Source organism: Typha angustifolia, chromosome 6 (genome assembly GCF_048772165.1).
Source record: "Typha angustifolia cultivar Huaian chromosome 6, ASM4877216v1, whole genome shotgun sequence".
Lineage (NCBI taxonomy): Eukaryota > Viridiplantae > Streptophyta > Magnoliopsida > Poales > Typhaceae > Typha > Typha angustifolia.
The window spans coordinates 7,683,103-7,698,159 of record NC_133244.1 but is presented as its reverse complement, the minus strand read 5'-3'; the positions used below and the strand labels follow the sequence as shown (position 1 = coordinate 7,698,159).

Here is a 15,057-nt window from a genome sequence, read left to right as displayed (position 1 = left end):
ATGATGGGCTACTTTATAATAAAATATGCGGTCACCGCCGGTCGTCAAAAAGATTCCTCCCATATGGCGTGGGACCCAACTGCATGTCCTCATCCCTAATTCACTCATTAAAAACTTCTCGTCCCGGCCTTGTCAAGCCCCAGCTTCTTCCCACGAATCCCACCCACGTCAAGCCCCACAACTAACTCGGGGACAGTAAAGGGACCGCGGAGCACCGCACCTCCGCTGCCCCCACTCACTTTCGTCTCCCTCCTTTCGCTTTCTTCCTCTTTTCTATTCTACCCAGGAAAATTGTACTTCACACCTCGTGTTTTCACATATTTATGATTTAACACATGGGCCGCATCTTGTTCACCCAGTATCAATGATATAATGTTGCGTTAGAACAAACGTAAGTTAATTACACCTAAACGTATGAACTATTGCAAAATTTCACATAGATATTATTATTCTTTCTTTTTTTATAAACTTTGACCCTCTTAATATCTCTCGTTTTAATTATTATCAAAAATAGATAAATGGTTTAGTGCTTTTATATAGTTAAATGGGTCTACGTATAATTATTTTCTTTTTTACTTCGTAGATGAGAGGGGTATTTTTTAAATAAAAATAAATGAATGTTATTCCTTTGATGACTTTTCATTATTTAGAATTAAATCCGGTTGGTGTCTGAGAATAAATTCTTGCAGGTATAGATAGGGTGTTAACTGCAAATTCGTGGGACTGAGGGTGCGGAGTGTCATTTTCCCCTTCGCTTTTTCACACCGCAGTGTAGAGTTGAGTTGTCCATGCTCGAGAGTTGTACGCTTTTATTTCCAAAGAGTGATCATCACTAGACCTGGAGCATGTGGTTAAGGAATACGGAGTAATCATAGATAAAGACTTTCCCTATCTACTACTCTCGAGTAGTCTTGAGAAGAAGAAGGGAGGAAAGAAATCTGGAATCCCGGAAATGGCCGCTTGCGGTGTTCTTTGCTTGGTCGCGTTTCAAATCCTTCTTTTCTCAGCGGCAAAAGCTCAAATGCCTGGTGAGCTCTTTGGAAAACTTTATTAGCTGGTTAATCAATAAGAGATTAGCTGCTACTTTGTCTTCTTTTTTTTTTTCCTTTTCTGTACTTCACTTGCGAATTTGTTGAGACTAATAAGGACAGAGATCATTAATTATGGGAGTTGCGTCTCTTTGTGCTCGTTTTGCTACTAGTTATTGTATTTATTGAAGTATTTTAGGGCGAGGAGGAATTATTTTGTGCTTCTACGTAATTTGCCATTTTAATGCCTATCAGGTTATGTATCGGAGCTTGGATTTCTGTTATTTTAGAGTTCGTTTTTTTTTAATGTATTGGATTAGAGATTACTCAAACAAGGTTGCTGCAATTGAAGGTTTTAGGTCGGTAACTAGAAACGGGTGTGAGAAGAAAGAAGGGGATAGAAGCTTCCGTTCATTACGTTGAGGAATCTTGTCGTGGAATGGATGATTCAGTGTCATCCAGAGAGAATCCATAAATAGTTTTAGTTTGATTATTCACTAAAATTTTCCTTTGGATGAGAATGATGAATTTTTGTGTGGATGATTTAAGAATATATATTTGGCGACGTGTGGTAGGTGCCAATTCGTCCTCCTGTAGAATTTGGCATATCTTAACCGCACCATTTGCATGGGTTTGTCATGCAATTTTATGGTTTAGTTGATGTCTATTACGGATGACATCATGAACCCTTTTCCCATGCTAGTGTGCAAGTTGAGCTGTTGAAAAATGCAATAAAATTAGACTCCCGTTTGGTTGCAACTTGAGTGGTAAAACTTGCCAACCAAGGCAGAGTCAGTCTTTCGGGCGGAGAAATGTAGTCAAAACCAGGTATAATGGTTGAAAATATGGGGCTCAATTATGACATTGGCCAGTAACCAATATTTGGTGATATGGTAAAACAGACTGAGTGCATTGCCCTCCGAGTCCATCTTACTGACATAGCAATGGTCAAGCACTTGGAAAGATCTTTGAAACTCATGCCTAGTAAGGTCAATTAAAACTGCATAGATGTATGATATTTGACTATGCTACTCAGCATTAATCACTCAGGAATAGGATATACGACAGTGTTTCTTTTTCGGTTTCAGCCCCTTTCACGTTAGGCACAGGTCACAAACACGAGAGCCTTTTCTAACAAAAAATAAGCTACGAATTTTGAGAGCGTTAATGAAATAAAAAACTTCCTACTGTAGTATCCATATACCATATGGAATTATGATACCCTTTGATTCCTTGAAGTAGGTGATTGGGGGATTAAATAATTGATCTGTTTATCTACCCAATGTAAGCGAGTACTTTGAATCTACATCTGTTTAAGTAAAAGTTTAACTTATTTCACACATCTAACCAAACCTTTCTTCTACCTTTTCTATATTCCCTTCCATTAGTCCCTTGTTCATGCTTTGCTGATAATGTCAGAGACCCTCTCAACAATCTACATTGTGTTAATGGAGGATATATATGATTTGAATGATTGTGTAAGGTCTATGGTAGCACGGGGCCTAATAAACCTATAAAGAAAAGAGAGTTATTCTCTAATATGAATATTAATGTTGATGTTTATCCATATACTTGAATAGCATAGTGAAGCCGTTTGTTTATCTTCTTCTGTATTGTTCCTCAAAATTGATTTTCTTTCATGGAAATAGGAGATATTTGTGATTCAACTGAAATTCTGCTACTCTTCATGTTCTTATGCTAAATTCATGTGGCATCTTTTCATCCCTCTAATTCTATGAATAATGATTGCATTAATGGGGATAATCTTTTGCTGTGACTTCTCGTTTTGTTTAATGATTCTTGATGCTTTTGTGCATGAATCTTTCTATGTCAGTTCTAAGTTCCTAACAGTCTGCTGCTAATAAGTGTATCCTCAAGTTCATTGAGCAATCTTGCTAATATACTTGTGGAAATTTAAGGAAATCTTGGTTGCATTTTTTTCAGTCCCTTACATAGTGTTCTTCAAGCAGGTTTCATAAGCTTGGACTGTGGAGGAACTGACGAGTACACAGATGATCTTGGACTGGAGTGGATTCCTGATAATAAATTTTTTTATGGTCAAACAGCCAATGTGTCAATTCCAAATGAGGAGAGAAAGCAATATATGACAGTACGATACTTTCCTGCAGATAGCAGAAAGTATTGCTATACACTTAATGTGCGCACTAGAACTCGCTATCTTGTAAGAGCAAGCTTCTTATATGGGAACTTTGATAGTAGTAATGTTTATCCAAAATTTGATCTCTCTCTTGGAGCAACTCCTTGGTCAACAATTGTGATTTCTGATGCTAATACTGTAGAAGTTGAGGAGTTGGTTTTGCTGGCTTCTTCTCCATCAATCAGTGTGTGTCTTTCTAATGCTAGTACTGGGCAACCATTTATTTCTACCCTTGAGCTTCGTCAATTTAACGGTTCGCTTTATTATACAACATATGAAACACAATTCTTTCTTAGCCTTTCTGCAAGAATAAACTTTGGTGCTGAGAGCAATGATTCAGTGAGGTATGTTTCTATTTTCTGACTTATTATCCGTGAGATTAGCTATACTATATTTTTACATGTTGTCTACATACTATATATATATATTGCATGTATTTTGATTGATTCACAAATTCTGGAACAAAGAAATATCCACGACCACTATATGAGCATGGGCAAGTATTAAGACGGGTGACAACAAACTTGAGAACCAACAACTCTTCTGTGTCCCAACACTTAAAGGATTGGATGAAGCTGCCATTAACGTGAGGTCCTTGTAGACAACTAAGAGACCGACCTATCGATTAATTAGACTCACTATATGGTACCTGTAGTAGTAAGAATAGGATTTGGCTGACATACACAGCAGAATTTGATGCACATCTTGGAGCGGTGAATGTCGCAATTAGACATGCTAAAATGTGACATTAGTGTATTCTATTGATTTTTCTTCACTCGTGCTTGTGCGTTGGTGAAGTTAAAGTCGATTTTCTTTTCTTTTTTCTGCTGTATGCTTTATCTTCCCCTTAGCTGTAACCATGTACTTGTGACTTTACTGTCTTAAGGGGATGTTGTCTTCTTGTTGCAGATATCCAGATGACCCGTTTGATAGAATATGGGAATCTGATTCTGTGAGGAGAGCAAATTACCTTGTTGATGTTGCTCCTGGAACTGAAAAAATATCAACTAAATTGCCAGTATATGTTGGCCTTGGTGAAACGCCACCTGAGAAGGTGATGAAGACAGCTGTAGTTGGTCAAAATGGATCCTTAACTTACCGACTAGATTTGGATGGTTTTCCAGCGAATGGTTGGGCATTCTCTTACTTTGCAGAAATTGAGGATCTCCCTTCAAATGAAACTAGAAAGTTTAAGCTGGTAATTCCAGGCATGCCAGCATTCAGTAAACCCACGGTAAATGTTCAAGAAAATGCTCAAGGGAAGTATCGGCTATATGAACCAGGGTACTACAATGTATCTCTCCCATTTGTTTTCTCTTTTGGGTTCAAGAAGACAAATGATTCATCTAGGGGACCTATCTTGAATGCCTTGGAAATTTATAAGTATCTGCCGATAAATTATGGATCTCAAGATGGTAAGCTTGGATAGAGCTTAGAGGTTGAATTTTAGTTAAATTCTAATCCTGAAAGATGAATGCCCAACTTAAAATTTGCATGCTTCTCTAATGAGGTTGCAGCGACCGTCATGACCAGTTTTGCATCACACTACCCTCAAGCAGATTGGGCACAAGAAGGTGGTGATCCGTGTTCACCGGCTTCATGGACTTGGGTGCAATGCAATTCAGATCCACAACCAAGGGTAGTTTCAATGTAGGAACAATATTTTCTTGTTATCTCTTCCATTGTGGTTTTCTTCTATACTGCATGTTCCTCAAGCTGGCTCAGAGATTTCTTAAGAACTCATGTTTTATGCTATGTTGCAGACATTTATCTGGAGCAAATCTAACAGGAAGTATTCCTTCAGAACTGACAAAATTGTCAGGCTTAACTGATCTGTAAGATTCAAGCTTTGTCTTCTTGATTTGGTGGATTTATTATATGTAATTTCAAACTTGAGCTTCCATGCGTCATACGAAGCATTCTTTTATTGATTGCAGACGACTTGATGGGAACTCACTCAGTGGTCCAATACCTGATTTCAGTGGATGCCCAAATCTGGAAACTATGTAAGATTTCAGGTACTTAAGATGTCACTACCTGCAGCTTTCCTTATATTAAATGTTGCCTGCTATACCTGCAGTCATCTTGAGAACAATGAGTTAACTGGCACATTGCCTTCGTCTTTGGTGGAACTACCTAACCTAAAGGAACTGTAAGTTTTACATTCAGGTTTACACTTTACAGCTCTGTCTTATTGTTTACTTCCACATAAGTCGTCGTAATTGTGGTTTATCATTTTCCACTTCTATCCTAAGTAACCTTGCTTATTTTTCACTGTATGATTTTCTCTCTAATTCATCATTATTTTAAATGTTAAAGAATGTCAATTCTTTAAAGTGTACAGTTACTTCAATAAATATTTGTAATTGCAGGTACGTGCAGAACAATAAATTATCTGGGTTGCTACCACAAGGACTTCTCAATAGAAAGATCATTTTCAAGTAGGTATTGCTTTCATTAGTTGGTTTCTGATTGATGTATCTTATTGCATTTCAAGATACAGAATACGAGAAGTGGATAGTACATTATAAATTGCTGATAGTGTAATCTTCCTGTTAAGATTTTATAGGGATGCAGTATCGCCATGCTTAGGCACTGGGCTGAATATTTGCCTAGAAGGAAGGTTTTGATCATTTACCTGTTAAGCAAAAGTTTGACCTGTTAGAAAAGGGCAGAGAGCCAGCAACACAGCCTTAACATTTCCCTTGTGCATGATAACAAAACCAAGTATGATGGAGATTCAGCACATTAACTGACATATACACAGCCAACATAGTCACAGTATGATAATTCCTAAAGGCACGTGGAATGTAAATGTTGTGAAATTGTGTATATTGGTTAACCACTACTTAACCTACGAGGCTATGACCTTATACACTGAGGCCTTGGGAACAATCTTCATACTGGGAACCTTGGGATCACACTCGATTGGTTACATGATTGGTCAATCTCCATTTAGACATATGCAAACCACGAGTCTGGCCGGGTTTGGGTCAGGCCTAATTTCAAGCCCAATTATTTTGGAAAGGCCCAAGCTTGACCCAATTGATACTATAATTTTAATTACTTCGAGCTCAAGCCCAACTCATTAGCATATTGGAGAGATTGATCCCGATCCAATGACCCAATAAAAAGCTAATGAGATCAAATAAGTTTTACAAAACTCTACTATAAATGTTGAGACAATATATATACAATTAGATTTTACTGTATAAAAATACATATATTACAAAAAATATATAATAGTGGGTCGGGTCAAATCGGACCTATGAAAATGTCATCAAGCCCAAGCCCAACCAGAATTTCAGTCGGGCTTAAGCTTTTTGCTCAGCCTGGCCCATTGCGTCAAAAACCTTTGACCAGGCCCAGGAAAAAGCCGGTAGGGCCATTTGAGTCAAGTAGGGTTAGCCCCATGCTCATGTCTACCTCCATTAAGGCAAATTGTTCCCAATATGAACTCAACCTCAATGAGATTCGAACTTTCTGATGCAAATCCTCTCACAATTTAGTAAGGTTTGAATCAACTTTGGTTTGATAGATGAGTGAAGCTTGAAAGTTAACTAGTCTTATGTGGGGTGAGGCTAACATGAGCAATCAATACACATTGACCTTGATCCAGACACAGACAATTATCTAGCAGGTCAACAAACTAGCCATTTATGCGACATGCCAGCTTAGATGGGTGGTTTGATTAGTTGGGTAACCAAGCTTGTGCTGAGTTACTCCTCTAGTTAACTAAAATGTCAACCTGTTAGGGAAGGGCAGAAATGTATGGATCATATTCACTCAATTGAGTGTAGAATTTGACAAATGATACCTAATTTAGGAAGAAATTCTTCCAGGGAATCATCTGAACATGATGACATGATACAGTCATATACACAGACTAATTACTGTATATGCAGATTTTTCAGTGGTTTAGCTGTTTGTTATTTAAGATGAATTCATGAACCTGGAATAAGAACCAATAAAATTTGAGCCCAACAAATTCAATTAATATACTATTGTAAACCAACGAGTGGACTGATTTAAGTGTGCTGAAAAGTAAAAAAAATTATTTTCTTGTTTATTACATATTGTGCCTCATGCAATTGGATTAACAGTGTTTCAATCGGAAGGCATCCTTCATTTTCTTAATTATTTATATATTTGTGTAGCTATTCAGGAAATGTGGGCCTTCACAAGGAAAGTAAAGATATGACTCGCGCCATCATAATAATCTGCTCTGCTGTTGGTGTTACTTTTCTTCTTGTAGTTGCTATCGCATGCTACATATTTGCACACAAGAAAAGGAAAAATCATTTGAAAGGTAACATTGGAAAGAGTTACATTTATGATATATAACATTGTCTAAGCAAAGGAAATCTTAGTAGTTTTGCTTTCTCAGGTGATACAATCAGTCCTCCACCAGCAAAAAAGTTGAGTTCGTATTTTAGTGAAGTTGCCACAGAATCAGCACACAGATATGCATTGTTGGAAATTGAAGATGCGACGGGAAAGTTTGAAAAGAGAATAGGGTCTGGAGGTTTTGGGATAGTATATTATGGAAAATTGGCAGATGGAAAAGAAATAGCAGTCAAAGTTCTGACCAATGATTCCTACCAGGGAATTCGTGAATTCTTAAATGAGGTAGCCTTTTACACAATAATTCTTACAAGAGATCAAGTAGATAATCATGGTGCATGTCCCTTTATATTTTCACAAAGACACATGGAAACAACTACTTAAAAGTTTTCCTATTTATTGTTACTTCCATGCTTTCACATGTGCTAGTTCCTCCAGCACTTTAGAATGAACCAAAGAAGAAGGGAACGAAGAAGAAGAATGAACAAAAACTTTACAATGTAATCCACATTAACAGATGTGGATATCCAAACGACTTTTCTTCCTCAATCAAAGGGACACTCAAATTGCACTACTCACTTTTAATGACCCTAAAGTTTCTACATGATGAATCTTGCCATGCTTATCCTAGATGAGTATTTTGATGCTGATATTAAAGACAATAGTTAGATAGCTAGCTGCTAAGCTGCTTCGTTTTTGTAAGGTTATAAATTTTAAAAAAATCATGTTAGCTGCCTGGTAGATGACAACCACCCTTTGGAAAAATAACATGTACCAAGGTGTTGAAATTAACTCGATAAAAAGTTTATAGGAAGGACACATCATTGATGGATATATGGTCACAATGGACAGGAGGTCTGCTGCCCCTCATTTTGGTCAAGCTTAAATCTTTTCTCCAATAATGTTTTAGACTGTCGATCTTTAGTCTTGTGATATCAGAGGCTATTTTCACAGTATTCTGGCTTCTTTGTTTGATGAAGAAAAATCTCAAAAAGGTAAGAAATTAGGAACTTTGCTTTCCTAATTGATGACATAATTCTTCCTGTATGCTTCATTATTTGCTGAAAGCAGTTAACTGGGTTAATCTACTAAGATCAGGTACATCTCAACTGTCAATGTTAGCAAGTGAAGTCTGCCTAATTGGTAATAAATAAGAACAAGATTTTTTGCATTTGTATGCATGCAGATGATTAGTTTATGAAAGAAGATTATTTAGCTGTAATTCTTACTGCACACGAGTTTCAACTCATAAACCATTTTTGTTGTTCGGTCATTCTCCATAAGGTTGCATTTCAGTAATCAAACATCTTTTTTTCCTTTTCCAAGATACAACACAAAGTGGTCTCTCTCAACTACTTAAATAGAGGTTTTTTCAGAACTGTCTTCACATCTATCACCTTATATAGCTATATTTTGTCATATAACTTTTTGTACTGTTTTCTGGATTACTTCACTAATCATGTGATTACTCTTGTTTGTAGGTAACATTGCTTTCTCGAATACATCACAGGAACCTGGTCACTTTCCTTGGTTACAGTCAACAAGATGGAAAAAACATCCTTGTCTATGAGTTTATGCATAATGGGACTTTAAAAGAGCACCTACGTGGTGAGTTTTATGCAGATCATAGTTGACGTATAATATTACATCATTATTTATAAGGATTCATTGGAATTGCTCTTTCCTCTTCACCTAGATTCTTTCCAGGTTAAGGAGCATTCAGGAATGCTCCTTGGTTTTATGATCTAAATCTGTGATTACAATCAGAGGACTTTTTAGTTACCATTGACTTGCCTTAATAGGTTCTTGCATGAAATTGTGCTCGCCAGAAATTACCAACTTGTATATAGGGAGGTTACCTTTTCAATCTATCCAAGTTGAGCCTTCTCACTGTTAAGTTGTTCTCTGTAGCTGAGACCCAATATGATGATAATTTGATCAGATGATTAATGATATCAATGATATCTAAAATATTTATCTGGACTTTCACAGGACCTTCTGCTCATGGAAGAATTGTCAGTTGGATCAAGCGCCTTGAGATTGCAGAAGATGCAGCTAAAGGTTAGATCTCTAGTTAGCAACAACATTTTTACTTGTACAGATACTGATATATCTATCTTGTCTGAAATATTTGTCAGGGATTGAGTACCTTCACACAGGATGCTCTCCAACCATCATTCATAGAGATCTTAAGAGTAGCAATATTCTGCTTGACAAGCACATGAGAGCTAAGGTTGCAGATTTTGGTCTCTCCAAACCGGCGGTAGATGGTTCTCATGTTTCAAGCATAGTTCGAGGGACTGTTGGATATCTAGACCCCGAGTAAGGACTACTTTCCTATACAATAGAAGGCATAACTTTGGTCCATGTTCTGTAGGTCTCAGTCATCATTTTAGTTGTGGAATACATGATCCCTATTGCTTGCTATGGTTCTAAATTAGGAAAGTAATCTCTTTGGATCTTATTTATTTGTTTGTAACGTTCTTTGCAAATACATAGAGGACCAATTTTGTATGTATTTCTATGCCTACAAGTACAGCAACCGAAGAATATTTTGATAGTCAACCTTTTAGTTTCTCCATTTCTTTTTGGTTGAATGGACGCTAATATGTTTTGAGACATGCACAGGTACTACATCTCTCAGCAGTTAACAGAGAAGAGTGATATTTATAGCTTTGGCATCATTCTTCTTGAGCTGATCTCAGGTCATGAACCAATATCAAACGAGAACTTTGGCATCAACTGTCGTAACATTGTAGCATGGGTCAGTTGATATGAGTACATTATTTGCTTTGTTATTTCTGATATTAATGTTCAAGCAGCAGGCTTCACACATATTTCCTGATTTAGATAACCTGCTTTTAGAGTTTAGATGACCAGCTTCTAGTTTCCTGATGTTTCTGACTTGTCAAGCAACATATCTCAGGCAAGATCACACATAGAGAGCGGAAATATTCATGCTGTGATCGATCCTTCACTGGAGGATGATTATGATTTGCAGTCAATGTGGAAGATTGCTGAGACAGCAATTATGTGCGTCAAACCACATGGCATACAGAGACCAACTATTTCAGAGGTGCTCAAGGACATTCAGGATGCTATAGCAATTGAGCGGAGGTCACAGCCAGATGGTGAAGCCCTAATGGAGACGATGTCGAAGAAGTCCGCTTGCTCTTCGGCGAATTTGGATCCTGTGGAGTTGGCTGCTTCAGAGCAAAATGCATCTTTCAATGATTTCTTTCTACATCCAGGGCTTAGATAGCAACTTATCCATTAGAACCTGGAATACAAGTGAGTCGTGAGTCGATCTGCTGAAACTGATAGAGCTAAGCTGTTTATAGGACCTTCCATGTACTCAGTTCATTTTAAAAGGGCTTTGATTTTTGACATCTACCAAACTAGATTCTGATGGACTAAGAAATCTCTATGTAAGTTCTACTTGCTATTTCCCTGAAAAGACTGTAGGGGCTACTCTTTGCTAAAAGAGGGGAAAATGTAATATGATAATCTGACTACTGGTTAAACCGTATCCTTATCTTTCGTTTTTTGGGAAATTTCCCGACAGGCGTTGAATAAACAGCGGTCATGACTCAATTTTTTATATTTTATATTTTAATCATTTTTATTTTTAGATTGGAAATATTTGGATTGGTTAATAAAGTAGACTTGACTCAAGTACTTTAAAAGATTCTATCATTCTAAAATAATCAATGGGCCTGATAAAATTTAAACTCAATATCTCTACTCTGATATTGTATTAACTTTGCTGGCTGCTCTTCATTTGTGGTATGGCATATTGAATTCTTCGTGGCATAACACTAAATGACTTCTCTATAGCTACGACTTGCATATACAACAGGCAAAATATATGAAGCTAAGACACGCTGATGTAGAAGAACAAGTGCTTATCTCCATAAAATTTAAAATGTACTGCGAATAAGAGAATGATTCTGTAACGAAAGATCGCTAAGGAAAATAGCAAAATAAAGTTTCAGCCAACAATTCGAAATCTTATTACAAGAACGATCCCTATCATATTCTTCTAGCATTTGCAAACAAAATGTCCTGACAGGACCGCCAAACCTAAGGGAAGATGTCCTTCATCAGTTAGTCCATCACTCAGGCATCAGCAAACCTGCAACATGCAAAGAGAATTTCAAGTAAAACACTGCAACGAGATGTCCAGCGATGGAATAAACATTCTGGAGAGTTGCAATCTCACCCCAGCTCAGATAGCGTCAGGTGAGCTTCAGAGTAGTCAGCAAAGAAAGCATCCTCGTCCTAAGAAAGCAAAGTAAATGAAGATGATTACAAGCAAGGGCCAAGAATATGATGAATAATTAACAAGAGTCCCGTCAATATTACATACAGCAGCATATTTTTCGACAAGAGTACGGAAAACGGGATCGGCAAGAAGAGCCTTGTCAGATGGAAGCTGGATAAGGTCTTTGTTTTGTCCACTAAGAAGTTCCCTGTAATATTGCAAATGTATATATTATGCTCTTAAACTAAAACCAAATAAAAGATGGGAGTTCATAAACTTCATCATCCTGAATTAAAATATGTACATGTATAAATGTGTATATAAAGAAATTTTAGTAGCCTAAACTATAAAGGAAACCGAGAAACTTACTTGAAGTACGAATTGTCAAAAATAAGAGGATTTAATGTCCAAGCTCCATCAAAACCAGAGCGTTCCTTGTGACACTTCCCCTGTTTTTTATCAGGAACCAACCCGAAGCATAAATATCACGAGTTCTATATACCCACAAACAAAATCAACTGAACTACTTTTACATGAAATTAGAACATGAAACTTTTGTACTCATAAAGCCAGAAAAGCATATGGTGTAAATTGCATGCAAAATAATAAGGACAAAATGCTGATAAAAAGACAATCTTGTCTCTTTCTTGGCTCTCTCTTACGTATAACTCGAGCTTTTTAGTAGCACATGCAAACAATAAGAGTGCTAAACCAAATATAAGATGAAGAAGAAATGAATAAGAGCGAGGCGAATCCAACCAGTGTATGAGCACCAGATAGTGCAACAATGTCTTTATCACTCAGATCCATTTGAATTGCAAAAACATCCCTGAGGTGATCACAACCTGCCAAAAAAGTATTAAAAGAAATGTCCATAAAACAAATTAAATAATTACATTTCCTATTAACTCACTTGTGTCTTTTTAGATGCTCGTCAAAGTTATCAAAGAAAATATGCTGCCTGTACGAAAGAACAACAATTGAAAGAAAAAAAAAAGCGACCTTTAGTGGCATCCGGAAGGCGACCTTCTTTAGGAGGCTCCGACTTGTCCTGACATAAATAAAACGATAAAAGTTATTAAAAAAAATCAGGTACTACCTAAAATAGATAAGAAATGAAAACAACAATCCTGGTTCAATTTTAAAATAAGAAATAAATACATCAAGATCTCATAAAACTATTACTTATTTTGATCGTAGACTTTCTTTTTTATTTTTCATGACGTGCGTTGGTTCTTTATAAAAACTTTTAAAATACTCATTTTATTAATTCTCTGTTATATTTTTATGTTAAATTTTAAACTCAACATGTTAGTGTCGCATGATTACTTTAATGTCCTCTAGATTTACCCTTTGTTTTAGAGAAAAAAAGTAGAGGAACATTAAGGGAAAATGGCCATTAGAAGTTTTCTGTTAATACCTTCCAGGGTGAGAGGGTTTTTTTTTTTTTTTTTTTTTTGTAGTTTAGAAAAATCAATACTTGAGAAAAAAAAAGTCAGAGGGTGCAAAAAGTCAATAGTTCGTAGATCATAGTGTAATTATATATATATGAAAAGATAGGGTCTAAAGCGTAATATTATCTACCTGTCGTCCTGGATGGAATGGAATCTCGGGCCCACCCGTAACTTCCACAGCGACAACTCCAGCCAACTAAATACAACCATCCATCTCCGTTTACCATATCAATATTCCAAACCAATCCATCAAAGACCGAGATCGAGAAAGTTACAAAATAAGATACCATAAAACACCTGATAAAAATCCGCATACGATAAGATCTGGAACTGCTCCTTGACCGGCTCCAACATCCGCACAGCCTTCTCCAATCCATTGTTCGCCCCGTGCGCCTGCTCCGCCTCGAACCTCATCGTCCCGAACGGCCCCCCCGTCTTCGTCTTCACATCGAACGTCCCCGCCGAGTGCCACCTGTCACGATCGCGGCCGTCCGTTAGCGCGGGAAACAGAGAGAAAGAGGGAAACGGACGCTCGACGATGCGCACGCGAGGCGGAGCATCAGCGGCCCGCATTTGTTCTCCGCGATGAAGCCACGGAGCTTGCGGCGGCACTTCTCCACCGCCTTCTTGTACTCCTCGCTCACCGCCGGGTACGACTTCCCCATCTCAATCGTCTCAGATTGGTGTTGGTTTCGAGACCTAAACGTAATATATATCGCCGGGAGGTTGAAGACGAGAAGCTTCTAGTATCTCTAGGGATCAATCGGAGCGGATCTTATGGGTTGATTGGCTCCGAGATGTAATTATGCGGGGATTACGGGAAGGACCCGGTAAAGAGGTAATTACCGGTCGACGCGCTCGAGTTTAGCATAACGGGATTCTTTGGAATTGGATCTGGTACGCGTTGCCGGTCAGAGCCTTTTTTTGCTACTGGTGAGATTAACGGTGAGAATGTAATATATAGCAACGCAGTGAGTATTTACGGAAAAAATTACTTCGATTTTTATATTATTTTAAAGTTTTATAAATTAGCTGTCTCACGTACATCCGTACTCAAAGAGTACTTACTGCATGTCTACCATCTGCTCCACTATATAGACTCAAAACACTAACAATATTATATATAATTTTATCTATACTAGTACTCCGGTCCTCCAATGCATCAGAGCTCGTTCGAGATAACTAACAGCCGCGTTCTCGCCGGGATCTTCCACACAACGTCCTTATGATGTGAATTATAAGCTGCCCTCTCCTCAATGGAGGCTTCGTTTCCTTCGGCTTGTTGTAATTGTTGTTGTTTTTGTTGTTGTAGTAGTAGTAGTCCTGATGCTGCATCATTGCAAACTTGGAAAGCTTCTACAAAGGAGGGGAGAGAGGGAGATTTGGAAAGAGAGATAGGTCGATTGCTATGCCGAGCAGAGAAGCCGCGGCGAGGAGGTATTTATAGTTTGTAAGTAAAACGTCAAGTTGCAATGTGGATGAGAAGACTGAAGAGATTGCAATATTTTCCAGATGCCATTGGCTACGAGTATGCTGTATAAGCCCACTAGTTTAACCGACCAAACTAGCATTTGGGAAGGGCCCCAAGGATGATGGGGAAATAAGCAGGGCATGCATGAATCACACGGTCAAAGCATATTCAAAGGAAAACAGCCAAACTTAGTCCTGGGACTGGGGGCCTGGGAGACTCTCATGATCTCATCCCTCTCTCTCTCTCTCTCTCTCTCTCTCTCTCTCTCTCTCTCTCTCTCTCTCTGGGGCTTGAAAGATACTGAACCGCCCATTAACCCTAATTGGCTGTGGATGGAA

The 15,057-nt window shown here is 37.8% G+C and overlaps 2 protein-coding genes across 3 annotated transcripts; one reads left to right on the top strand and one right to left on the bottom strand.

The window, feature by feature from the left end:
• The first annotated feature begins 803 nt into the window (after positions 1-803).
• On the top strand, positions 804-11,124 carry LOC140760818 (probable LRR receptor-like serine/threonine-protein kinase At1g67720). Its single transcript, XM_073097839.1, has 15 exons — positions 804-1,028; positions 2,999-3,530; positions 4,096-4,601; positions 4,704-4,836; positions 4,950-5,021; positions 5,124-5,192; positions 5,267-5,338; positions 5,559-5,627; positions 7,344-7,495; positions 7,574-7,815; positions 9,012-9,138; positions 9,523-9,591; positions 9,669-9,852; positions 10,159-10,294; positions 10,457-11,124. Exons 1-15 carry the CDS (start codon positions 953-955, stop codon positions 10,790-10,792), a joined length of 2,775 nt encoding a protein of 924 aa, XP_072953940.1. The 5' UTR covers positions 804-952; the 3' UTR covers positions 10,793-11,124.
• A 349-nt stretch (positions 11,125-11,473) lies between these two features.
• On the bottom strand, positions 11,474-14,659 carry LOC140761365 (L-ascorbate peroxidase 1, cytosolic-like). 2 transcript variants are annotated; one of them, XM_073098653.1, is made up of 9 exons: positions 14,095-14,659; positions 13,546-13,720; positions 13,379-13,444; positions 12,797-12,845; positions 12,554-12,639; positions 12,164-12,243; positions 11,900-12,002; positions 11,753-11,811; positions 11,474-11,665 (listed from the first exon to the last, which is right to left on the bottom strand). In XM_073098653.1, exons 2-9 carry the CDS (start codon positions 13,660-13,662, stop codon positions 11,650-11,652), a joined length of 576 nt encoding a protein of 191 aa, XP_072954754.1. In that variant the 5' UTR covers positions 13,663-13,720; positions 14,095-14,659; the 3' UTR covers positions 11,474-11,649. The 2 variants fall into 2 exon arrangements, with proteins under 2 accessions (XP_072954754.1, XP_072954753.1); XM_073098652.1 differs by having other exon boundaries at positions 13,795-14,657.
• Positions 14,660-15,057: the final 398 nt, after the last annotated feature.